Raw genomic sequence first — 17285 nt, 5'->3', positions numbered from 1 at the left:
TCTGTGGAAATAAGAAAAGGTAAGGCAGGAGGATCCAATGCAAAATGATGTGCTGTTGATTGTACGGATTACAGGTAGAAACGCCGAGGATGGAAAAGGCCCCAGATTCGGAGGAGGACGGGAGATCTTTTGAGGATGCAATAGTACAGTACTAAAGAAAGAAGTCGGATGTGGGATGGTTTGCTATCTCCGAACCCTTTATCGATAAATCTCATTTGTATACCAGTAGTAAGTGCCACACACTAAAAGTACAGCACTGGAGCATTGGGGAAGGCACACACCCAAAAAATCCACTTGTTAATCCTCTGCAAGACATGAAAGCGGAGGCGATGGGGAGAGTGAGGCAAATCCTGCTGTAAATAAGCCCAATGCTGCCCCTACACATCACTATTGATCACTTGATGTTTTTGTCGTTCTTTTATTTTCATCCTATTTTTTCCACCTCTTCTTGTTTTGAGAGGTCCATGCAGGAATGGAAGACGGATCAAAACCAACCCCTGTCAGCCTTGTCAAGATAGTGATGGGTCTTGTTGACTCTAGAGTCATCCAGAAGTCACCATGTACACTATGTATGTGCACTATATACTTGTGTCTCAAGAGCGGAGACAGAAAAAGATGGGTGTACTGGTGTACACGACAAAAGAATAAGGTGGGAGGTGCTGTGTAGCAGGACATGCTCGTTGACAATCCGATCTGAACGGGGCGGATACCAGCTTGACGGTTCTCGATGACGTGACCTTGCGTTGGTTGGGTTGGTTCTCTGGCTGCATTTGCTATCTCTTTCTCTCTCTAGTCCCTGAAATCATATCTTGGCACCGTAATGAAGGATGTAGTTTTATGAGCTTTGTTTGGTTGCTTATGGAAATTCAGTGAATTTTATTTCCTGCTGGTTGTCAACAGGTCTGGTCGGTGAGAGACGTCTAGATGTCCTGCAGCTGCTGCTATAATATATACTTTTTTTTTGCCTGTAACAAAGTATCCCGCCAAGCTTAAATGGCCTCGATAGCACTGGCGGGCCCTCGTCCCTCTGTACTATGTAGCACCTCACTTACCTGGCTGCCTGGGTACACTAACGGCAGGAGGATCCACTGTTGCAGTTCTCCACTGGCGCCTCTGACGTCCGAGCTAGCCTTGCACCTTGATTTCTGTCGGTCGCGATAAATCCTCCTCTTCCCAGATATCAATCAGGCGCTTCGTCCTGGACACGAATCCAACCCTGATTCCCCTCCCTCTTCCCATTTCATGTCCAACACTCCTGCCTAAGGAATTCTGTGATCACGTCAAGCTTCTTCACAGGCGAGGAGAAGCTAACTTTCCCGGCCTCTTCTGTAGCAGCTATCACTGCTGCATCGTCCGAACGGGAACTTCCACGTTCAGATACAACCCAGTATCCTCAAGGCAGCCAGACAACCACAGCAACAAGGCGACCTTCTCACTTGTCTTCATTGACCAGCCACGGTACCTGACTGCCACTCCATCATGGAGAAAGCAAATGGGGCCCTCAACGGCTCAGCAAAGCCCAACGGCTTGCCCTCGATGAACGGACACGCGACGTCTCCCAAAAGGAAACCAGCACTGAAACCGCGACGGAGTTACTTTTCGTGGAGTTTCAGTATGATCGCCAGGTAAAATGACCTCGTCTACACGTTGCCTTTTCCCCCTGTTCAGATCCTGGGAATCTCGATGCTGACCTTTGTGACCTCAGGCTGCTCACCTGGTACTCTATCATCACCGTCCTGTTCCGCTGCCCTGCGACCCTCGATCAATGTGCCGAAGACTCGCCTCGGATTTGCAGACCCTACTTCCAGGTCAAGCATGCCGTCTCGCCCCATCTCGAGCCCTACTACAACACATATGCAGCGCCGTATGTCGAGATAGCGAGGCCGTACTACGACACGGTCGATCAGAAGGTCTTGACACCCTCCTGGGCATACGCGACCAAGTATGGCGGTCCACGTCTTGCCCAGGCCCAGGCGTTCGGACAGACTCAGTGGGAGAGCAACATACAGCCGGAAATTACAAAGTACCAGGCTCTTGCCAAGGTCAAATACGACCAGATCTTGGCTCCTCACGTCACTCAGGTTTCTTCCGCCGTTGCTCCGTACTACGATCTAGCTAGGACGAACGCCCTGCAGACGTACCATGACCTGATTCTACCAAGCTACGTGTTTGTCCAGCCCTACGTCCTGCAAGGCTACGCCACTGCGTCCACATTCACTACCGAGACTGCCATCCCCTCAGCTGCCTGGGCCTGGAACAAGTCCTATGTCTTTCTCGATGGCACAGTTTGGCCCCAGCTCCGCTTTCTCTACGCGGAGAATGTGGAGCCCCAGTTAATGAAGATTGGGCAGAGGCTCGGCCGGTACAACTCCAGTAACACACACAAGACGGGCGAGGCCATCACCAGGTATGTCAAGATTCATTCACACAAAACATGTACCATGAAGACGGACTAAAGCAGGTGAAACAGTGCTGCAGCAAAGGCTGGCTCGACCATCACAGAACTAACATCCATTGCGTCTTCCGCCTCTGCCACCCCGGTTTCCACCGATGCAGTGACCTCGGCATCCGAGCCCAGCTCGTCAAAGGCTGCCCCAGCCAGCGCCGAGGGGGCCGCAGCCCATACCGACACCTTGACCGATAAGATCAAGGAGGGAGAGATATCCGCTCCTGAACCTTCACTGGACGAGACTGATTTGCGAAGGAGTGCGCGAGAGACCGTCGCGGAGGACCTGAAGGCCTGGCAGGACAAATACGCACGAGCTGCCGATGAGGGGGCGGCCGAGATTGACGATCGCATCGATGAGATTTCCAAGCGTATGATCGACCGTCAGGCGCAAGCCATGGGTCGATCTCTTGTCAAACAACTGCAAGAATCTGTGGATGCCGAGGTGAAGACCTTGAAGGCAGAGATCATCCAGGTCATCAACACGGCCAAGACGGGCGCCGTAGTACCCGAGAGCGCTTTGGAGCAGATCAATGCTGCAGTACGGACGGCCGGCTTGGAGATCAAGGATAAATCGCAGGATGTGCGGAGCTGGTCAGAGAACTACGAGAAGGAACTCCAGGCCACCGTCATCAAGGCGGCCGAGAACCACTTCAAGATCCTCGAGGGCATCCGCGATCTGGCCCTGCAAAAGATCGGCATGAAATGGGCATGGATGGATGGTGTCACCTACAAGGATTGGGCCAAGTATCATCAGCTCAAGAGCCGTTTTGACGAGTGGGAGGATGATCTTAAGGAGCTCATCACCTCCCATCCTGGTCTACAAGCCGCTGAGGACGAGGGTCGGGCCGTCGAGGGTCAAGCCATGGACTTGGCCCAAACCGCAGCTAAGCAGCTTGCAACACTGAAACAGGTCGCGGCTTGGAAGCTCGCTGTTCACGATGACTCCGACAACTTCGATCCGGAATCCACGCAACTTGCATTCGAAGAGGCTGAGGCAGCGAAGGCTTCAGAGGCAGTTGCCGCAGAAGCAAATGAGGATGCAGAAGCACTTGAGACAGAAGCGTTTGCTACAGAGACAGCCGATGCGGAGACCACCGCTACTGCAGATGAGACTCTTGCCAGCGATTCGGAGGAGGCCTCGTCGTCTGTAGCTCCCAGCGAGGCGCCCGAACAAGCCGAGGACACACCTGATCTTGCATCGACTATCATCTTGGAAGAGACACCAGTCTTTATTGACAATACCACCGAAGCAACCACATCTGCCGAGCCGGCCCCCGTCCAGCTACCGGTTGACGAAGAGGTCGCGGAGCCCATCGATGAAGCCGCAGAACCTGCGTACGATGATGTGTCCCCTACTGATCAGCCAGAAGGCTCAGAAACTACCGCCTCCGTCAAGTCCGCGTTCCTAGGAGCTGCGGCTCAGTCCGTGCCCAGCCGCCAGCCCATTCTTGACAGCGACGACGATGATGATGACGTCTTTGCAGCTGCCGGAAGTATCATTTCTGCCATGCAGTCGGACGTCCCAGCTACAGTTTCTTCAGCCGCCTCATCAGCCTACTCGGCCGCAATGTCTGGAGCCGCTGAACGATATTCCCAAGCACTTTCACTTGTCTCGGCCCAAATATCGGGTACCCCTAAACCAGCACACGAGGAGCTGTTGTCATCAGTGACCTCCGCCTACGGAAATGCCGTCTCGGTAGCAAGCTCGCGTCTCGATGCCGCCCTCAGCGCGGCTACTGGGGTATTCGCTGCCACGACTTCCACCAACGCTCTGCCCGCTCTGCCTACCCTGGCCGACTGGGCTCACGCTGAGTCTATCGCCGTTCAGCGACTGAGCGAGGGCCAAGCTTGGGCCTCGGAGCAGTACGAAAGTGCCAAGGTCGCAATCGGCCTCGCCACTCCGACGCCTACTTCTGGCGTCAATGCGAATGCCGAGTGGCTGCTCCAGAATGCCCAGCACAACTACTACGCTGGCCTCGGCTTTGCTCAGGCGCGTTACTCCGAGTTCCTGGCTGCTGCCTCGAGCGCTCTGAGCTCCGCGACGGCGACGCCAACCCCTACCGATCTTGCCGGGACCGTCTCATCAGTCGCGTCCGTCGCCAGTGAATCTGCTGCCTCCGCGGTCTCTGTAGTAAGCGACAAAGCTAACTGGAGCGCTGTGGTCGACCAGCTCAGCTCCCAAATCTACGGCCAGCCTACCCCGACTGCCTGGTATTCGAGCTGGTACAGTGCCGCCAGTGACTACGCTGCGTCTGCGAATGAGGTTGTTGCCGACAACTTTGAGGCCGCCACCAACGCAGCAGGTGACTATGCTGAGGCCGCCACCAGTGTAGCAGGCGACTATGCTGAGGCTGTCACTAGCGCAGCAGGCGATTACGCTGGTGCTGCTTCATCAAAGGCGTCCGAGCAGTACGTCGTCGTCAGCAGCATCCTCTCAGAGCTCCTCGTAGGCAAGGAGCCGACCTTTAGCGAGAGCGTGTATTCACGCCTCGCCGGAGCATATGCCGACATCACTTCCTCGGCGAGTAGCTTTGCCAGCGCTGCTTCCGAGACCATTTCGAGTGTCGCGACGGATGCAACCGAGGCTGTCAAGGAGGCGACGCAGAACGTCAAGGATGAGCTGTGATGAAGAAAGGAGAGGGCTTTGAAAGAGTGCAAGTAGATGGATGACGGCCCTTGACGAGAAAGAGGCCGCGAAAAAAAAGATTGAGAGAGTGCAGAAGACCTGGGGGGTAGGGGCGGAGGGGTGGAGGAGACCTTCGTTTTATTTATACCCAATTCCTTTCGTGCGTGTCGACCGCGCGCCTGTTGGTTTGCTTTCACATACATCATTGGTCCTCCTGGGAGATGACTTGGTCATTCACCGACTGACCTAGGCATCAACTTTTGTTGGTGGACGGAGAGAAAATAGTGGTCTTTGATCTCATTTCAACGTATATTCGGTGGGTTTTTCTGTTATCATGATAGCGTTTCTTTTTTTCCCTCTCTTTTCCTTTTGTTGTCTGGCGGTATGATTACTGGATGTAGTAGTAGTCGGATATACGAGTGGTAGTACTATTACACACTTCTTCGTCCTCCTGCGGAACATCTATATCTCCTCATGCATACCCAACAAGACAAGATGCGAGCAGCTTTTGTTTATTATCTCAAATGGCCTGATTTTCGTCAGCAATGCCGGTGCTCATTGTGGTGCAGCTTGATGTGCTTGATAGCGAAGCACGCAATAGGCTTCCGCCCTGACGACACACCCTTGAACATGCCGACGTGAACCACACGTTCCATATGTGCCCTACGATTTGTAAGATCCGCTGGGTCCTCAATAATCATGAGCGGATTTCCCTTTTATCTGGGAGCTGCATGAATGGTATATAAATATCCTTTAAAGATGCCTGGTTGGTATTAGTAAATAATTCTCTGGCTATGCTGCTTATTATGTTGTAGGCTGTCGGGGAAACTTTTACTTACCTTACTGAATTTACCCGTTCTACGTGGGAAGCGATTCAGTGCTTCAAAATGGGCAGCGTACTTTCCACCAAGTCCACTGTGGCTGTCGATGAGCAGGATCAAACCGACAGCCATGGCTCTGTCAAAAAGCTCAGGGTCGCGGTTGTAGGCGGTGGCCCAGGAGGACTGGCAACAGCCATCGCGTTGTCCAAGATACCCAACGTCGACGTCCACATCTACGAGAAAGACAAGGTGCTCCGCGAGGTGGGCGCAGGCATCAACATTGGAGCAAACTCGTGGAACGTCCTGTCGCTGCTGGGCGTGGCGGACAGCCTCACCAGCGGACACCAGAGCAATGTGGTCCTAAATATGAACGGCCGGACGGGCGAGGAGCTGCACCGCAACGCGCGGCCGGGAGACCCGGCTTGGCCCTCGGGAGATTGGAAGATCCGCCCTACGATTCGTACGCAGCGCACCAAGCTGCAGTCGGCGCTCCTAGCTCACGTGGGGCCGGGCGTCATCCGGCTGTCCAAAAAGCTTGAGGGCATCACTGACCTGGGCGAGGGCGACGGGGTGGAGCTGAGGTTTGCGGACGGGACAAGGGAGGTGGCTGACCTGGTCGTCGGTGCTGACGGAATTCGCTCTGTGGTTCGTGACACTGCATGGCCCGACTACAAGATTGCCTTTACCGGGACGACCATCTGGCGCGCTCTGCTGCCGCTCAAGGACTTGACCGATCTGGACGAGAGATTCGGCATCACAGGGTGGTGGCACTTGCCGACATCGCATGTATACTTCTCCCCTGTGGGCGAGGGCTTGGGGGAGATCGCGTCGAGGGAGTATCAGGACCCTGAGGTGCACAGCGCGAGCAAGGTCGTTTGGGGCGTGCCGGTCACGAATGAGCACGTCGAGTCGCACTTCAAGGTAAGCAATGCTTCCTTCTCCAAATCAACTCCGAGTCGGACGATAGAAAGGAGAAATGGGAGTCGCTGATACCAGTGTGTGCCTCTTTGTGTGTGTGCTTGTGTGTATCCAGGAATATCTCCCTCAGATCCAAACAGCTCTGAAAAGAATTCCCGACGGCGCCTGGCGAGAATTTGCGGCTTTCGCAGGGCCGGAGCTTGCGCAGCTTACGACATGGAACAACAAAATCATCCTCGTCGGCGACTCGTCGCACGCGCTTTCGGGAGCGTTCGGATCCGGCGCCGGCTTTGCCATGGAGGACGGCTGGGTGCTCGCACAAGCGCTACAGCACTTTGGCAATGACACGTCCAAGGCTCTGCCGCTCTTTGATCGAATCCGCGTGCCGTATTATCACCGTATGTATGAGCACCTTGGTGCGGAGGGGGCGAAGAGGGCTGCGAAGTTGGCCGAGCTGGAGGTCGGCACCGCTGGGCTGACGGAGGAAGAGAGAGTCAAGGTGAAGATTATCAGGGATGGAAAGGATATGAGTTGGATTTATCAAAATCATATTGGAAAGGTGTGGGAGAGCGCTTTAGCTGAGGGCGGAGACGAGGTCCAATCTTCTTAGTTACTCTACAGTATTCCGTGGATCATCAGACGGTTGTGTAGGCAGTTGATTTCAGTAGACCGGGGGAATAGAAAGTACCCGCACCTGAGTACGTGGGAGGCAATGGTGCGTCTTTCCTTCTCCATATGAACAACGGTCGACAGTGACACCTCAGAAGGCGCGAGTGTAACCAGCACTGGGAGCATGAGGAAGGTGTTAGGGCTTTAGAAAGTAGCCAACCAACAATTCTATACATTGTCGGCAGGAACAACCACCCAAGTCAACAGCACTACAGAGAGCGTTTTTCCATAGTGACAACAACAATCAGCAACAATCAAAGAACTCCTTTTTTGGGGGGGCGGGGGCGGGCGGGGGGGAGGGGAGTGTTGATCATGTCTTCAACATCGCCAATAATTAGCCAGTTTGCATTACTATGTCTTCCTTTCCTCTCTTTACGAGGGTTGTTCATGTTCCGTTCTCTTTGTCCTATTGTGGTACCTTAGGAGGAAATGGATATTCCTGAGTATTACCAGAGTCTTGGTTCACTTCCTTTTGGATAGCAACAGCTTCGTCCTTGGTCAGATCATCATCTCCCCCAAGGCGGCGCCCAGGTGGTGCGAAGGAAGAGGGATGTGCTCTGAGGCATGCCGTTGACAAAACGCATTCTTACCACGCTCTTTGTATGTTCCGAATTAACTGGCCTTGTTCATGCTCTGTACAATTGGTTACAAGATAAGCCTGAGGTGATGAATTGTTCCATCATAGGGTGAAAAATTCTCAAAAGACGGGAGAGGTGTGAAGAAAGAATGTGTATGTTACGAAACAGGGTACCTATTATGCAAAGTCTGGATGATGTACAACTGTGAGCTTGGTGTAAAGAAGGAAACTCTGCTCTTGAGGGTATAAGTAATTGCTGGTAATATTTGGTAATTAACGGCCATGGTTCCCTCGAACTCAGGATGGGACGAATTCGTCTCATCATTGGGAGCAGAGCACGTGGCTCATCCCTCCTTCATGTTGGAGCCCTGCTATACTCGAGACAACTGACATCAACTTCATCCGATGTTCTGACGAAAGATTAGACGAAGCACGAGCACCCTCAGCTGGCAGTACTACAGTGATGTAGAGGTAAAACATTTGCTTGTTGCTGTCTACCGTAGAAATTGTTCAGTCAAGAAACAGCCATAAGGGTTTTAGCACAGAACCCGCAGGACGTTCTTCGAGAATACACTTTTCCCCGCACGCCTCCCTGTCCTCTTTTTGAAAAGAAACCCTGTCACATCCGCTCCACAGGCGTCAATCCCAGCAGACGCATCCCATTTCCAATGACTATACGGGCCGCATCGTACAGTGCCATGCGGGCCTTCTTGGTCTCCTTCTCGGCACCCACGATGCGCAGCTGGTCGTACGACGAGCTGAGCACGTGTGTCAACTTGAATAGGTACACCACCACGGTGGTGGGCTCCAATGTCTTGAGCGTGTTCTGCACCACGTCGGGCCACTGGCTGAGGACCCGGATGAGGTTCACGGCGTGCGGCTCCTTCAGCAGCGTGAGGTCTGCCTTGGCCAGTTCCTCGGAAGGAATTGCTGCCCGGCGCTCAATGGAGCACACACGTGCGTGCGCATACTCGAGGTACGGGCCAGTGTCTCCTTCGAATGAGGTCATTGCGTCCATGTTGAAGGAGTAGTTGTTGATCCTGCCAGTAAATGTCAGTTGAGAACCTTGTTCCGTGTGATCACTCGAATGCATTGTCGCATGCGTGCGTGCGTGCATACCTCTTGCCAGTCATGTCCTGGATCATCACACTGCTGATACCAAGGATATCGGCCGTGGCTTCTGGGTTCTCCACCTGCGCATACTTGTCCTCGTTCTTGCGCATGACCTCGTGCATCTTGTCGCCCACATCCCGCAGGATATCGTCCAGGAACTTGACTGTGCCCTTGCGTGTGCTCATACCAAGCACCATACCGAAGTTGATGTGCTGGCACTTGGCCGCGATCTCCTTGTGGCCCATGAGCTCCACGATCTTGAAGAGTTGTTTCAGGTGCAGATCCTGCTGCGACGCGACAACGTAGATCATCTGGTCGAAGTTGTACTTCTCGTGCCGGCCCAGGAGCTCGCTGATATCCCGCGTCAGGTACAGCGCGGTGCCGTCCTTCTTGCGGATGATGGGCCGCTCAAGCCGCTTACCCTCCTTACCCGGGATGAGCGACGTGAAGTCCACGACACGAGCGCCGTCTGACTCTGTCGATATGCCCTTCTCCTCCATCTGCTTCGCGGCTGCCTCCATTGCTGCCTCCGGCACCTGGCTTTCGCCCGAGTAGCTGTCGAAGTGAATGTTCAGCCGTGCGTAGGTCTGTTGATACCGAACGATGGACAGATCACGGAACCGGCGCCACTGCTTCAGGGCCGCCTCATCGCCATCCACCATCTTCTTGAAGTATTTCCGAGCCTGCTCGTCCAGGCCGCTTTCCGTCAGCTGCGCCGCCTCCGCCTCCTTGCCCTCCGCCTTGAGCGCCTTTATCTTCTCCTCCTCCTCTTTGATCTCGCTGTTGATGCGAACGTACAGATTGAAGAGGTGGTTGATCGGATCCTTGTTCAGCGCCTCCTCGTCACCGTACCGCTCAAAACCCAAACCCAGCAGACCATACTGCTTGCCCCAGTCACCCAGGTAGTTGATTCGGACGACATCCCAGCCTGCTCCCTCGTATAGATTCGAGATGAAACCTCCAATAATCGTACTCCGCAGGTGACCAGCGTGGAAGGGCTTGGCGATATTGGGGGAGGAGAACTCGACGATTATGCGCTTGCGATCTCCGTTGGGGTTCTTGGGGTCCTTGAGGCCCATCGCAGGGTTGTTGCCGTAAGTCTTACCCAGCGACCGAATCAAGGGGATGACAGCCTCTGTGAGAGGCGCGCTCTTGAAGAAGAAGGACAGGTGGACGGCCGTCACCACGGGCTTGTTGAAGAGCGGGTCGTCCTCGGGAAACTGTAGGCGAAACACAGTCAACACAACCGATCTCCTGCTCTACACATATCATCGAGCGCCGGCAAATCATACCTTCTCTGCCCACTCCTTGGCCAGCTCGTCAGGCTTCTTGCCCTTCACTCTGAGGGCGGGCGCAGCCAGCATGACGTCGCCCTTGTCCAAACCTTGTGTCCATTGTATCGCAGGAAAGATGATCTTGGGATCCACTCCCGTGATCTTCTCGAGAAGGTTTGTCAGGTGTAGCCTGTAGACATCGATGGGATTTGTCTCGGGGTAGCACGCAGGGAACTTGTCGCGGATCTGGTCGAGAGACAGGTCGGAGGTGAGCTTCACTAGCTGTTCGATGCCAGTCGGAGGAACCGCCATAATGATCGCCTGGTAGAAGGATGATGCGACTGGTGTAGTCTGGAGGGCAGAAGAAGAGGTATGAAAGTGACAAGCCGCGATAGATCGTGGGGCCAACGCTTGATAGAGGGCGGCTGTGGTGGAGGAGGTAGTGGTGAAATTCGAGTTGAGAGTCAAGGTGGGGTTATTCTTGTTAGAGGAGGGGTTCGTGAATTGATGTCGCCGTTGTGCAGCAGCCGCCTTTGTGCTGAATGCAGCAAGTATCTGGCAGTTTTGAGTCGACGAGAAGGAAGAAAATGGGCGTCTAGTAAGAGGACGGAAAACATGCATGTCCTCTCCTTCTTAGTATGCTCGGATGCAACTGCCCTACTATCATCGTGTTTGTGACTCAATTGCCTTTTTTTTTTTTTTTTTTTTTTTTTTTTCCAACTGCACCCCAGTTCCATCTCCAAGCCAAACCTACCCGCGGGTGGAGGTCACTGCCCAACGCTTATCGATAAGCAATGAGCAGAGCACCCTTGTTCCCTTCCCCCGCCCCCCCCCCCCCAAACCACTGGCCTCCTCTCTTTATACCCAAAATTATGTTGTATAATCATCCATTCATATAATGTATTCCATCTGTCACATGATATTAGTTTCATGCTATGTTTTGTTTCCTGTTTTGGTTCGTCAAAGAAACAACAGTGCATCAGTAACGTAACCGAAAAACGAGCAAGACAAAAAGGCGCAACTGATCTCCATAAATGTATGGTCATGACATTTTCATTTCTTTTTCATCGCTCGTCATTAGATATCATACGCATGTATGCATTTAAAAACAGTACTCCTCAACATGCAGATGGATCCCTTGGGCACCAGTCCCTTTGTGCACGGCTCTCTCATCGCTCAGCTTGGCGACACAATTCCTCGCCCTCGCGACCAGCGACTTCCCACCACAGACAACAACAGACGTCTCGCCCTCAGCCGCCTCCACGGGGTCCCTGATGAACGCCTCAATGTTCGGCCTGGAGCTCAGGTGGTGAACATTTGAGTCGCTGCTTGCGGAGCTTCCACGCCTCCCGTCGCTAGCCAGCGCGCCGCCCTGTTTCTCGATGTCCACCACAGCGGTAAGGTCGGTCTTGTTGTTGAAGCCGGCCCGGTTGGAAGAGGGCGAGGAGGTACTGGCCGAGGATGAAGACACGCCCGAGGCCTTTTCGCCAGTGGTTGGTCTCCTGACAAGCAGAGGTGGCGGTGGGCCCTGCGTCACGGCGATGTGGACCTTCAACTCGATGCCGACGTCCGCTGCCCTGTCGATCATCTCGTGCAGCCGCTGGACGTAGTAGTCGATCTCATCGCCCTTCTTGGCGGCGAGCAGGAAGTCGATACGCCGCGTGCATATAGACGTATTGCTGGACATGAGCACGCTCTCCAGAATCGGTAGGGTGAAGCTGGCCCCTGTGGATGCCGAGATCAGGACAAGCGTATCGTATATGTCCCACCGCGGCGGCAGACCATAGGGCCCGCTGACGAACGCCGTCACCGTCTCCTTCTTGCCGGCTGTCTGCATTTTCTTTGCATAATTGTAGAGCCTGCGCGAGAAGCCCTTGTGTTTCCTCACGACGAGCTGGATGCTGTTGCAGATGCACGTCTCGGGCAGGGTGTGAGCGCAGGCGATGGTGTAGGGGTGGTGATCCGAGAAACCAATTTTTGGCATCCACAGGTACAGGTGCTGTCCCGCTCTCCAGGAGAAGTGGACGTCCTTGATGGTGACGACAGCAATGTCTCCGCCCACGGCCCGAATCTGCGCCTGGTGCCCAGCTCTCTGCCCGCCCTTGCAACCCCCTCGATTCGGCCTAAACTTCACATTCTGCCAAACGAGAAGCACCGTGCGGTAGAAGCGATCGAAGCACAGAGCCGCGACGGCAAACCAGACGTTGTACTGCGCATAGTAAGGCACGTGGGTGTAGACGATGTACAGAAACAGGATCCACGTCAACATGTGCTGGGCGACGAAGAACTCGTACCACATATGTCGCAAGGGGGCTAGCGTGGAGATATTGGCCCACAACAACAGGCCCCAGGCGCCCAGCCCGTACTTGACCATAGGCATTATGGCGATCTCCTCCTCAATAATTTCGGCGCGCTTCCACTCGGACCAAAAGTGCCATCCGTGCACTGTCGCCGTAATGAACATGGTACGCGCAACCCAGCGGTGCAGCCAGTTCAGGCGCTCGTAGCTGCTCCCGACGAGCATTCCGATGACGCTGCTCTTGGACGCGAGCAAGTAGAGGAAGGGCACCTGCATGACGGTCACCCAGGCATTGCGGAAGCCGATGCGCTCCCAGAAGTAGGCGTCCTTGACGATGGCGCCTGCGGTGGCCATATAGATGATGACGGCCCAGTAGACGAGCAGGACGAGCAGGCGGCCCATGGACGGGGGCGTCAGCCAGGAGAGGAAGCGCGTGGGCACGTATAGCTGGGGATAGCTAGCCTCGCGGCCTATTGCGGTTGCTGTCTCCCATGCCTGTGATATGGGACCGCGTGGTTTTGTTGGAGATGAGGTTGGCGAGGCTGCACATCTTCGTAACCTGCAAATAATTCATGTAAGCACATACAGAAGGGACTAGTGGCCACACAAATGACGACGAACCTTATCCTCCTCTGGAGATAATTGGCAGCGCGCACGACCAAGAGAAGGCCTATCACACCGACGATGAGGTACCAGTATGTGCGCGCCAAGCCCATATTCTCGACCTGGAACAGGCTGGTGCCCATGCTCATGCTTGACATATCCATCTTGTCCCGCCTGTGATGAAAGAGGGTCTTTGAGAGAAGGAAGGGCAGGCTCGCGATAGATCTTGGCGTATCCGAATAAGGCACAACCGCCTGTGCGAGCTGCGATGTGTGGCGGTACCTGCCAAGACAATTTACTCTGCAGCTGTGGAGATGCTTTCGAAGTTCAAAGAATTGACTGTACGAACATAGGCTGATCGTCTTTTTTGGAAAGCGGGAGAGGGTCGACAATTAGATCTCGAGAGTTCCCTTTGGACAGCCGAGGAGCTGGTCGGTCAGTCAATCAGTCGCCTCAACGCCCAGAGAGCAAATTGTTGTCTGAGGCTAGTCGTATAGGGTGCAAGAGCAACCCAAGGAGGAGAGTCTGAGACGTCTGGGCTAGTGAGGTGCCGGTCGACTACGCGAGACAGATTTGAAATCCCGATCATCCCAGCAGCCACAGATAGGTCTGATGAGGGGTCTTCGAGGAGGCATATCAGGGAACCAATTCATAGATGACTGGGGTCCACAGCACAAAGGTGGGCGCGATAAAAGGCCGTGGATGGATGGTGTGGTTGAGCCAAAAGGCCCGGTAGGGTGCACTTACCACCATCACCCTCGGATTGCTCAGCTCAAGGTTCCCCCAACCTCAATGGTCAGAGCCAAGACGAGGAGGCAGGAATGGAAACTTGCTCATCCATTCCAAGGCTCAAGGTCTTTCAGACTGCGCGCCGGCGTCAGACAAGCGGTAGATTTCCCGGGTCGGTACTAGGGCAACGGAGATCGTGAGTGGCGGTCTCGAACAATCGAGTAAGACTCCACTTTATGTGTGCCACACAAGAGAGTATTACGATACTACATACAGTAGTATATACATAGTCGAGCTTGGTTGAGGACTGTTTGGTTGTATGAGCAGTATGCTACCCTTCATGTTTACTGCTCAGAGATCCAGAAGGTCAAGTCAAGCTGTCAAGCACATGTGCCTCCCATCGCCTGTCAACACCAAATAATCTTCTCCATGAGATACAAGAGGGATAGAATATTCAGCCGCCTCGCCTCGCCTCGCACCTCGGTTTGCCCCATCACCAGCTCGAGCAATCCTTTGCCAATTTTTTATAGAAAAAATTCCCTCTCTCTTATGATCGCCTTCCCAAAAGTTGATGGCGCTGCAGAAACATGCTCAAAGGGTCGAGATCCAACCCCTGCTCGCGCACGGTTGTGGCGCTAGAAGGTCCACTGCACAAGGCGTTAACCTTAACCATGATCAGCTTAGATTGAGCAAGTATCCTGCCACTAAACTAGGGTTTCGACGAGGGGTCGCTTGGAAGCTGGAGAAGCTCCCTGCCAGCCTCATCAACCTCACCTCATCCACAACTATGTATGTGAGTCTCTTGGGAGGTGGGAAGGGGCAATACCAGAAGATGAGAACACCGATGGTGATCACGTTATCACCACACTTGTATCTTACGACGTGCACAGACGATAATAGATCTCAGACAAACAGACAAAGACAGGACGAGAGTTCGTCGCACCCAAATCAGATCTACAGGCCATATGGTTCAGTCGATCGTGCCAATCTTGAGGTTATACTGTGGGGTTGAGACACTGTTTCCAAAACATCAAAACACCCATCAAATGAAAGTTTGCTTTGCCCAAAGCACAGAGAAAGTCTCCCTTGCTTCATCGCTGTCCCCAGCTCGGTATATCATGTGTGCGAGCCGCCACCTTAGCATGGAGGAGGAACCTGGCAACTCCATCCAGTCGGTACTACAGCAATCTTGGAACTATTGATCGCCAACGTCTCGAAAATTGCCTGGCGTGAGCAGGTTTGAGATGGTGCTTTCTACACCGGTAAGAAATGCTAGAAGGCACCTGTGAAACGTACTCGACACCTCCGTCCTTTGGCTCAATTCTTGCTCATAGCTGAGGCTGGATGACCCGAGCATGCCCTCCTCCCGAGTGGGGGTAGTATTAACGCTTGATGTACTATGTACTCCTCTTTGTTTCGTCCCATCGCTCTGAGCTTGCACCATAGTATTATGGCTATCGTTCCTCCTACCGACCTTTCCCTTTCTGAGATGCTGCACCGAAAAGTCCACGTCTGCCCTGGTGGAAACATACTCCCACCCTGGTTTATGTGCTCAACCTGTCTGCATTGCACCTCCGTTGGCGTTTCCACCAAGGACCTCTAGACCAAGAGCCCGGGCCGGATCCCTGTTTGACAGGGCGTCATATCGAAGCTCTCCAAGCTCTTTTAGACCTCAGATTCTCCCTCTGGACCTCATCTTTCCTCTCTCCCCCCAAACTCACAAGACTGACTCCATATCCCTCAAAACCTCATCATCTCTGCAACAAGACGCGTCGAGAACCACTCCCTCAACAACTCTTCCTAAGCCAGACGTCAAACCATGACTCGCCTCACCCTCCTCCTGCTGCCCGCCCTTGCGGCCGCCCACTTCACTCTCGACGCCCCAGTCTCAGTGGGACCCTTCGACGAGGACACAGAAGGCACCTCCCCCTGCGGTGGCGTCACCCTCGACTTCTCAAAGGACAACGTGACCGACTTCCACGTCGACGGCGAGGCCATCGAGCTGTTCCTGGGACACCCCGAGGCCAACTGGCTGTTCCGCGCCACCACCGACCAGACCGGCAGCTCCAACTGGACCCAGATCTACCCCATCTTCACCCAGACCGGTGAGGGTGACTACTGTCAGCAGGCGGTGGCGGCACCAGCCAGCCTCGTGGGGTCAACGGGCGTGCTGGGTGTCGTGTGTGACGGACCCGACGGGCTCTTGTACCAGGTGAGAATCCCCCTTCACGTCCTCACTGCACTATTCCAAACCTTCCCAGATACCAGCAGAACAATTTCTGGTGCTAACGTCTTCTGTCGATAGTGCGCGGCTGTTAACTTCGTGTCGGGCTCGGGCAACTACTCAACAACCAGCTGCAAGAATGCCTCCGGTGTGACGGCCGCTTTCAGCTCCGACTCCAGCCTGACAGCCCTTGTCAGCGCCGACGAGTCGCAAACAAACGGCACCACCACCGCCTCTAGCAGCAGCAGCGCCAGCAGTAGTGCCTCCGTCGCCCCCGGCCTCGCGCCGGCTGTGAACGGCCTGTTTGGCAGCATGGTGGCGGTGCTTGCGGCCGGTCTGCTTGGGTCTGCCCTGATGCTGTGATGTGACAAGCAGCTTCTCACACTTGTTTTCTTGTTCTTTTCTTTTTCCTTTTCAGCCCTCGTGTCTTGGGAAGCAGGCGTTAGTGGCTGGCATGAATTATATCCACGATATTCGACAATGAGGTTGCAAGCAAAATCGAGGCGTGGTCACCTGGGCAAACTCTGTTGTTTCATGACCTGCTGGGAAACAAAAACGACTGCATACTCAGTTACTACAAACCGATGATGAAACGAAAACTAAATAAATTTTCCCACGTGCAAGACATCTCGCAACGCGTGTACTCTGATGCCTAAATTGTCAATCAGTATGCCTCCAAATATGGAAACTATAATAACATTGTGACATAATTACGAGTTTAGAAGCAGGTTTGTGGTCTGGGGCTAGGAATACTGGTAACCTATTGAGTTTCGGCCTGGACTTTGTGAGACTGCATATTTACATAACAGAGTCCCATGGGCGGAAAACAGGACACCAAGAGGACCATCAATCACCTCCAGCCTGCCACGTAATCAGGTGCATTGTCTTGGCTGTGCAACTCCGTGATGAGGGTATGGTGAAGCATCTGTCTTCAATGATCGTTCAGTTTCAAAACACAAAACACAAATGTACAACTCAGGATC

The 17285-nt window shown here is 53.9% G+C and overlaps 4 protein-coding genes across 4 annotated transcripts; 2 read left to right on the top strand and 2 right to left on the bottom strand.

The window, feature by feature from the left end:
• Positions 1-5962: 5962 nt before the first annotated feature.
• On the top strand, positions 5963-7424 carry M406DRAFT_66157 (uncharacterized protein; the record flags this gene model as incomplete). The annotated part of the gene is made up of 2 exons (XM_040924969.1): positions 5963-6817; positions 6930-7424. The coding sequence occupies 2 exons, from the start codon at positions 5963-5965 to the stop codon at positions 7422-7424; spliced, it is 1350 nt and encodes a 449-aa protein (XP_040780645.1).
• Positions 7425-8679: 1255 nt separating this feature from the next.
• M406DRAFT_33266 (uncharacterized protein) lies at positions 8680-10759 on the bottom strand (the record flags this gene model as incomplete). Its single annotated transcript, XM_040920774.1, has 3 exons — positions 8680-9100; positions 9180-10393; positions 10466-10759. The coding sequence occupies 3 exons, from the start codon at positions 10757-10759 to the stop codon at positions 8680-8682; spliced, it is 1929 nt and encodes a 642-aa protein (XP_040780644.1).
• A 725-nt stretch (positions 10760-11484) lies between these two features.
• Positions 11485-13492, bottom strand: M406DRAFT_284134 (uncharacterized protein; the record flags this gene model as incomplete). Its single annotated transcript, XM_040918548.1, has 2 exons — positions 11485-13305; positions 13368-13492. The coding sequence occupies 2 exons, from the start codon at positions 13490-13492 to the stop codon at positions 11550-11552; spliced, it is 1881 nt and encodes a 626-aa protein (XP_040780643.1). The 3' UTR covers positions 11485-11549.
• A 2405-nt stretch (positions 13493-15897) lies between these two features.
• M406DRAFT_248975 (uncharacterized protein) lies at positions 15898-16665 on the top strand (the record flags this gene model as incomplete). Its single annotated transcript, XM_040916577.1, has 2 exons — positions 15898-16290; positions 16384-16665. 2 exons carry the CDS (start codon positions 15898-15900, stop codon positions 16663-16665), a joined length of 675 nt encoding a protein of 224 aa, XP_040780642.1.
• Between the last annotated feature and the right edge of the window lie 620 nt (positions 16666-17285).

Source organism: Cryphonectria parasitica, assembly GCF_011745365.1.
Source record: "Cryphonectria parasitica EP155 unplaced genomic scaffold M406scaffold_1, whole genome shotgun sequence".
Classification (NCBI taxonomy): Eukaryota; Fungi; Ascomycota; class Sordariomycetes; order Diaporthales; family Cryphonectriaceae; genus Cryphonectria; species Cryphonectria parasitica.
This window is presented reverse-complemented; position numbering and strand designations above follow the sequence as displayed.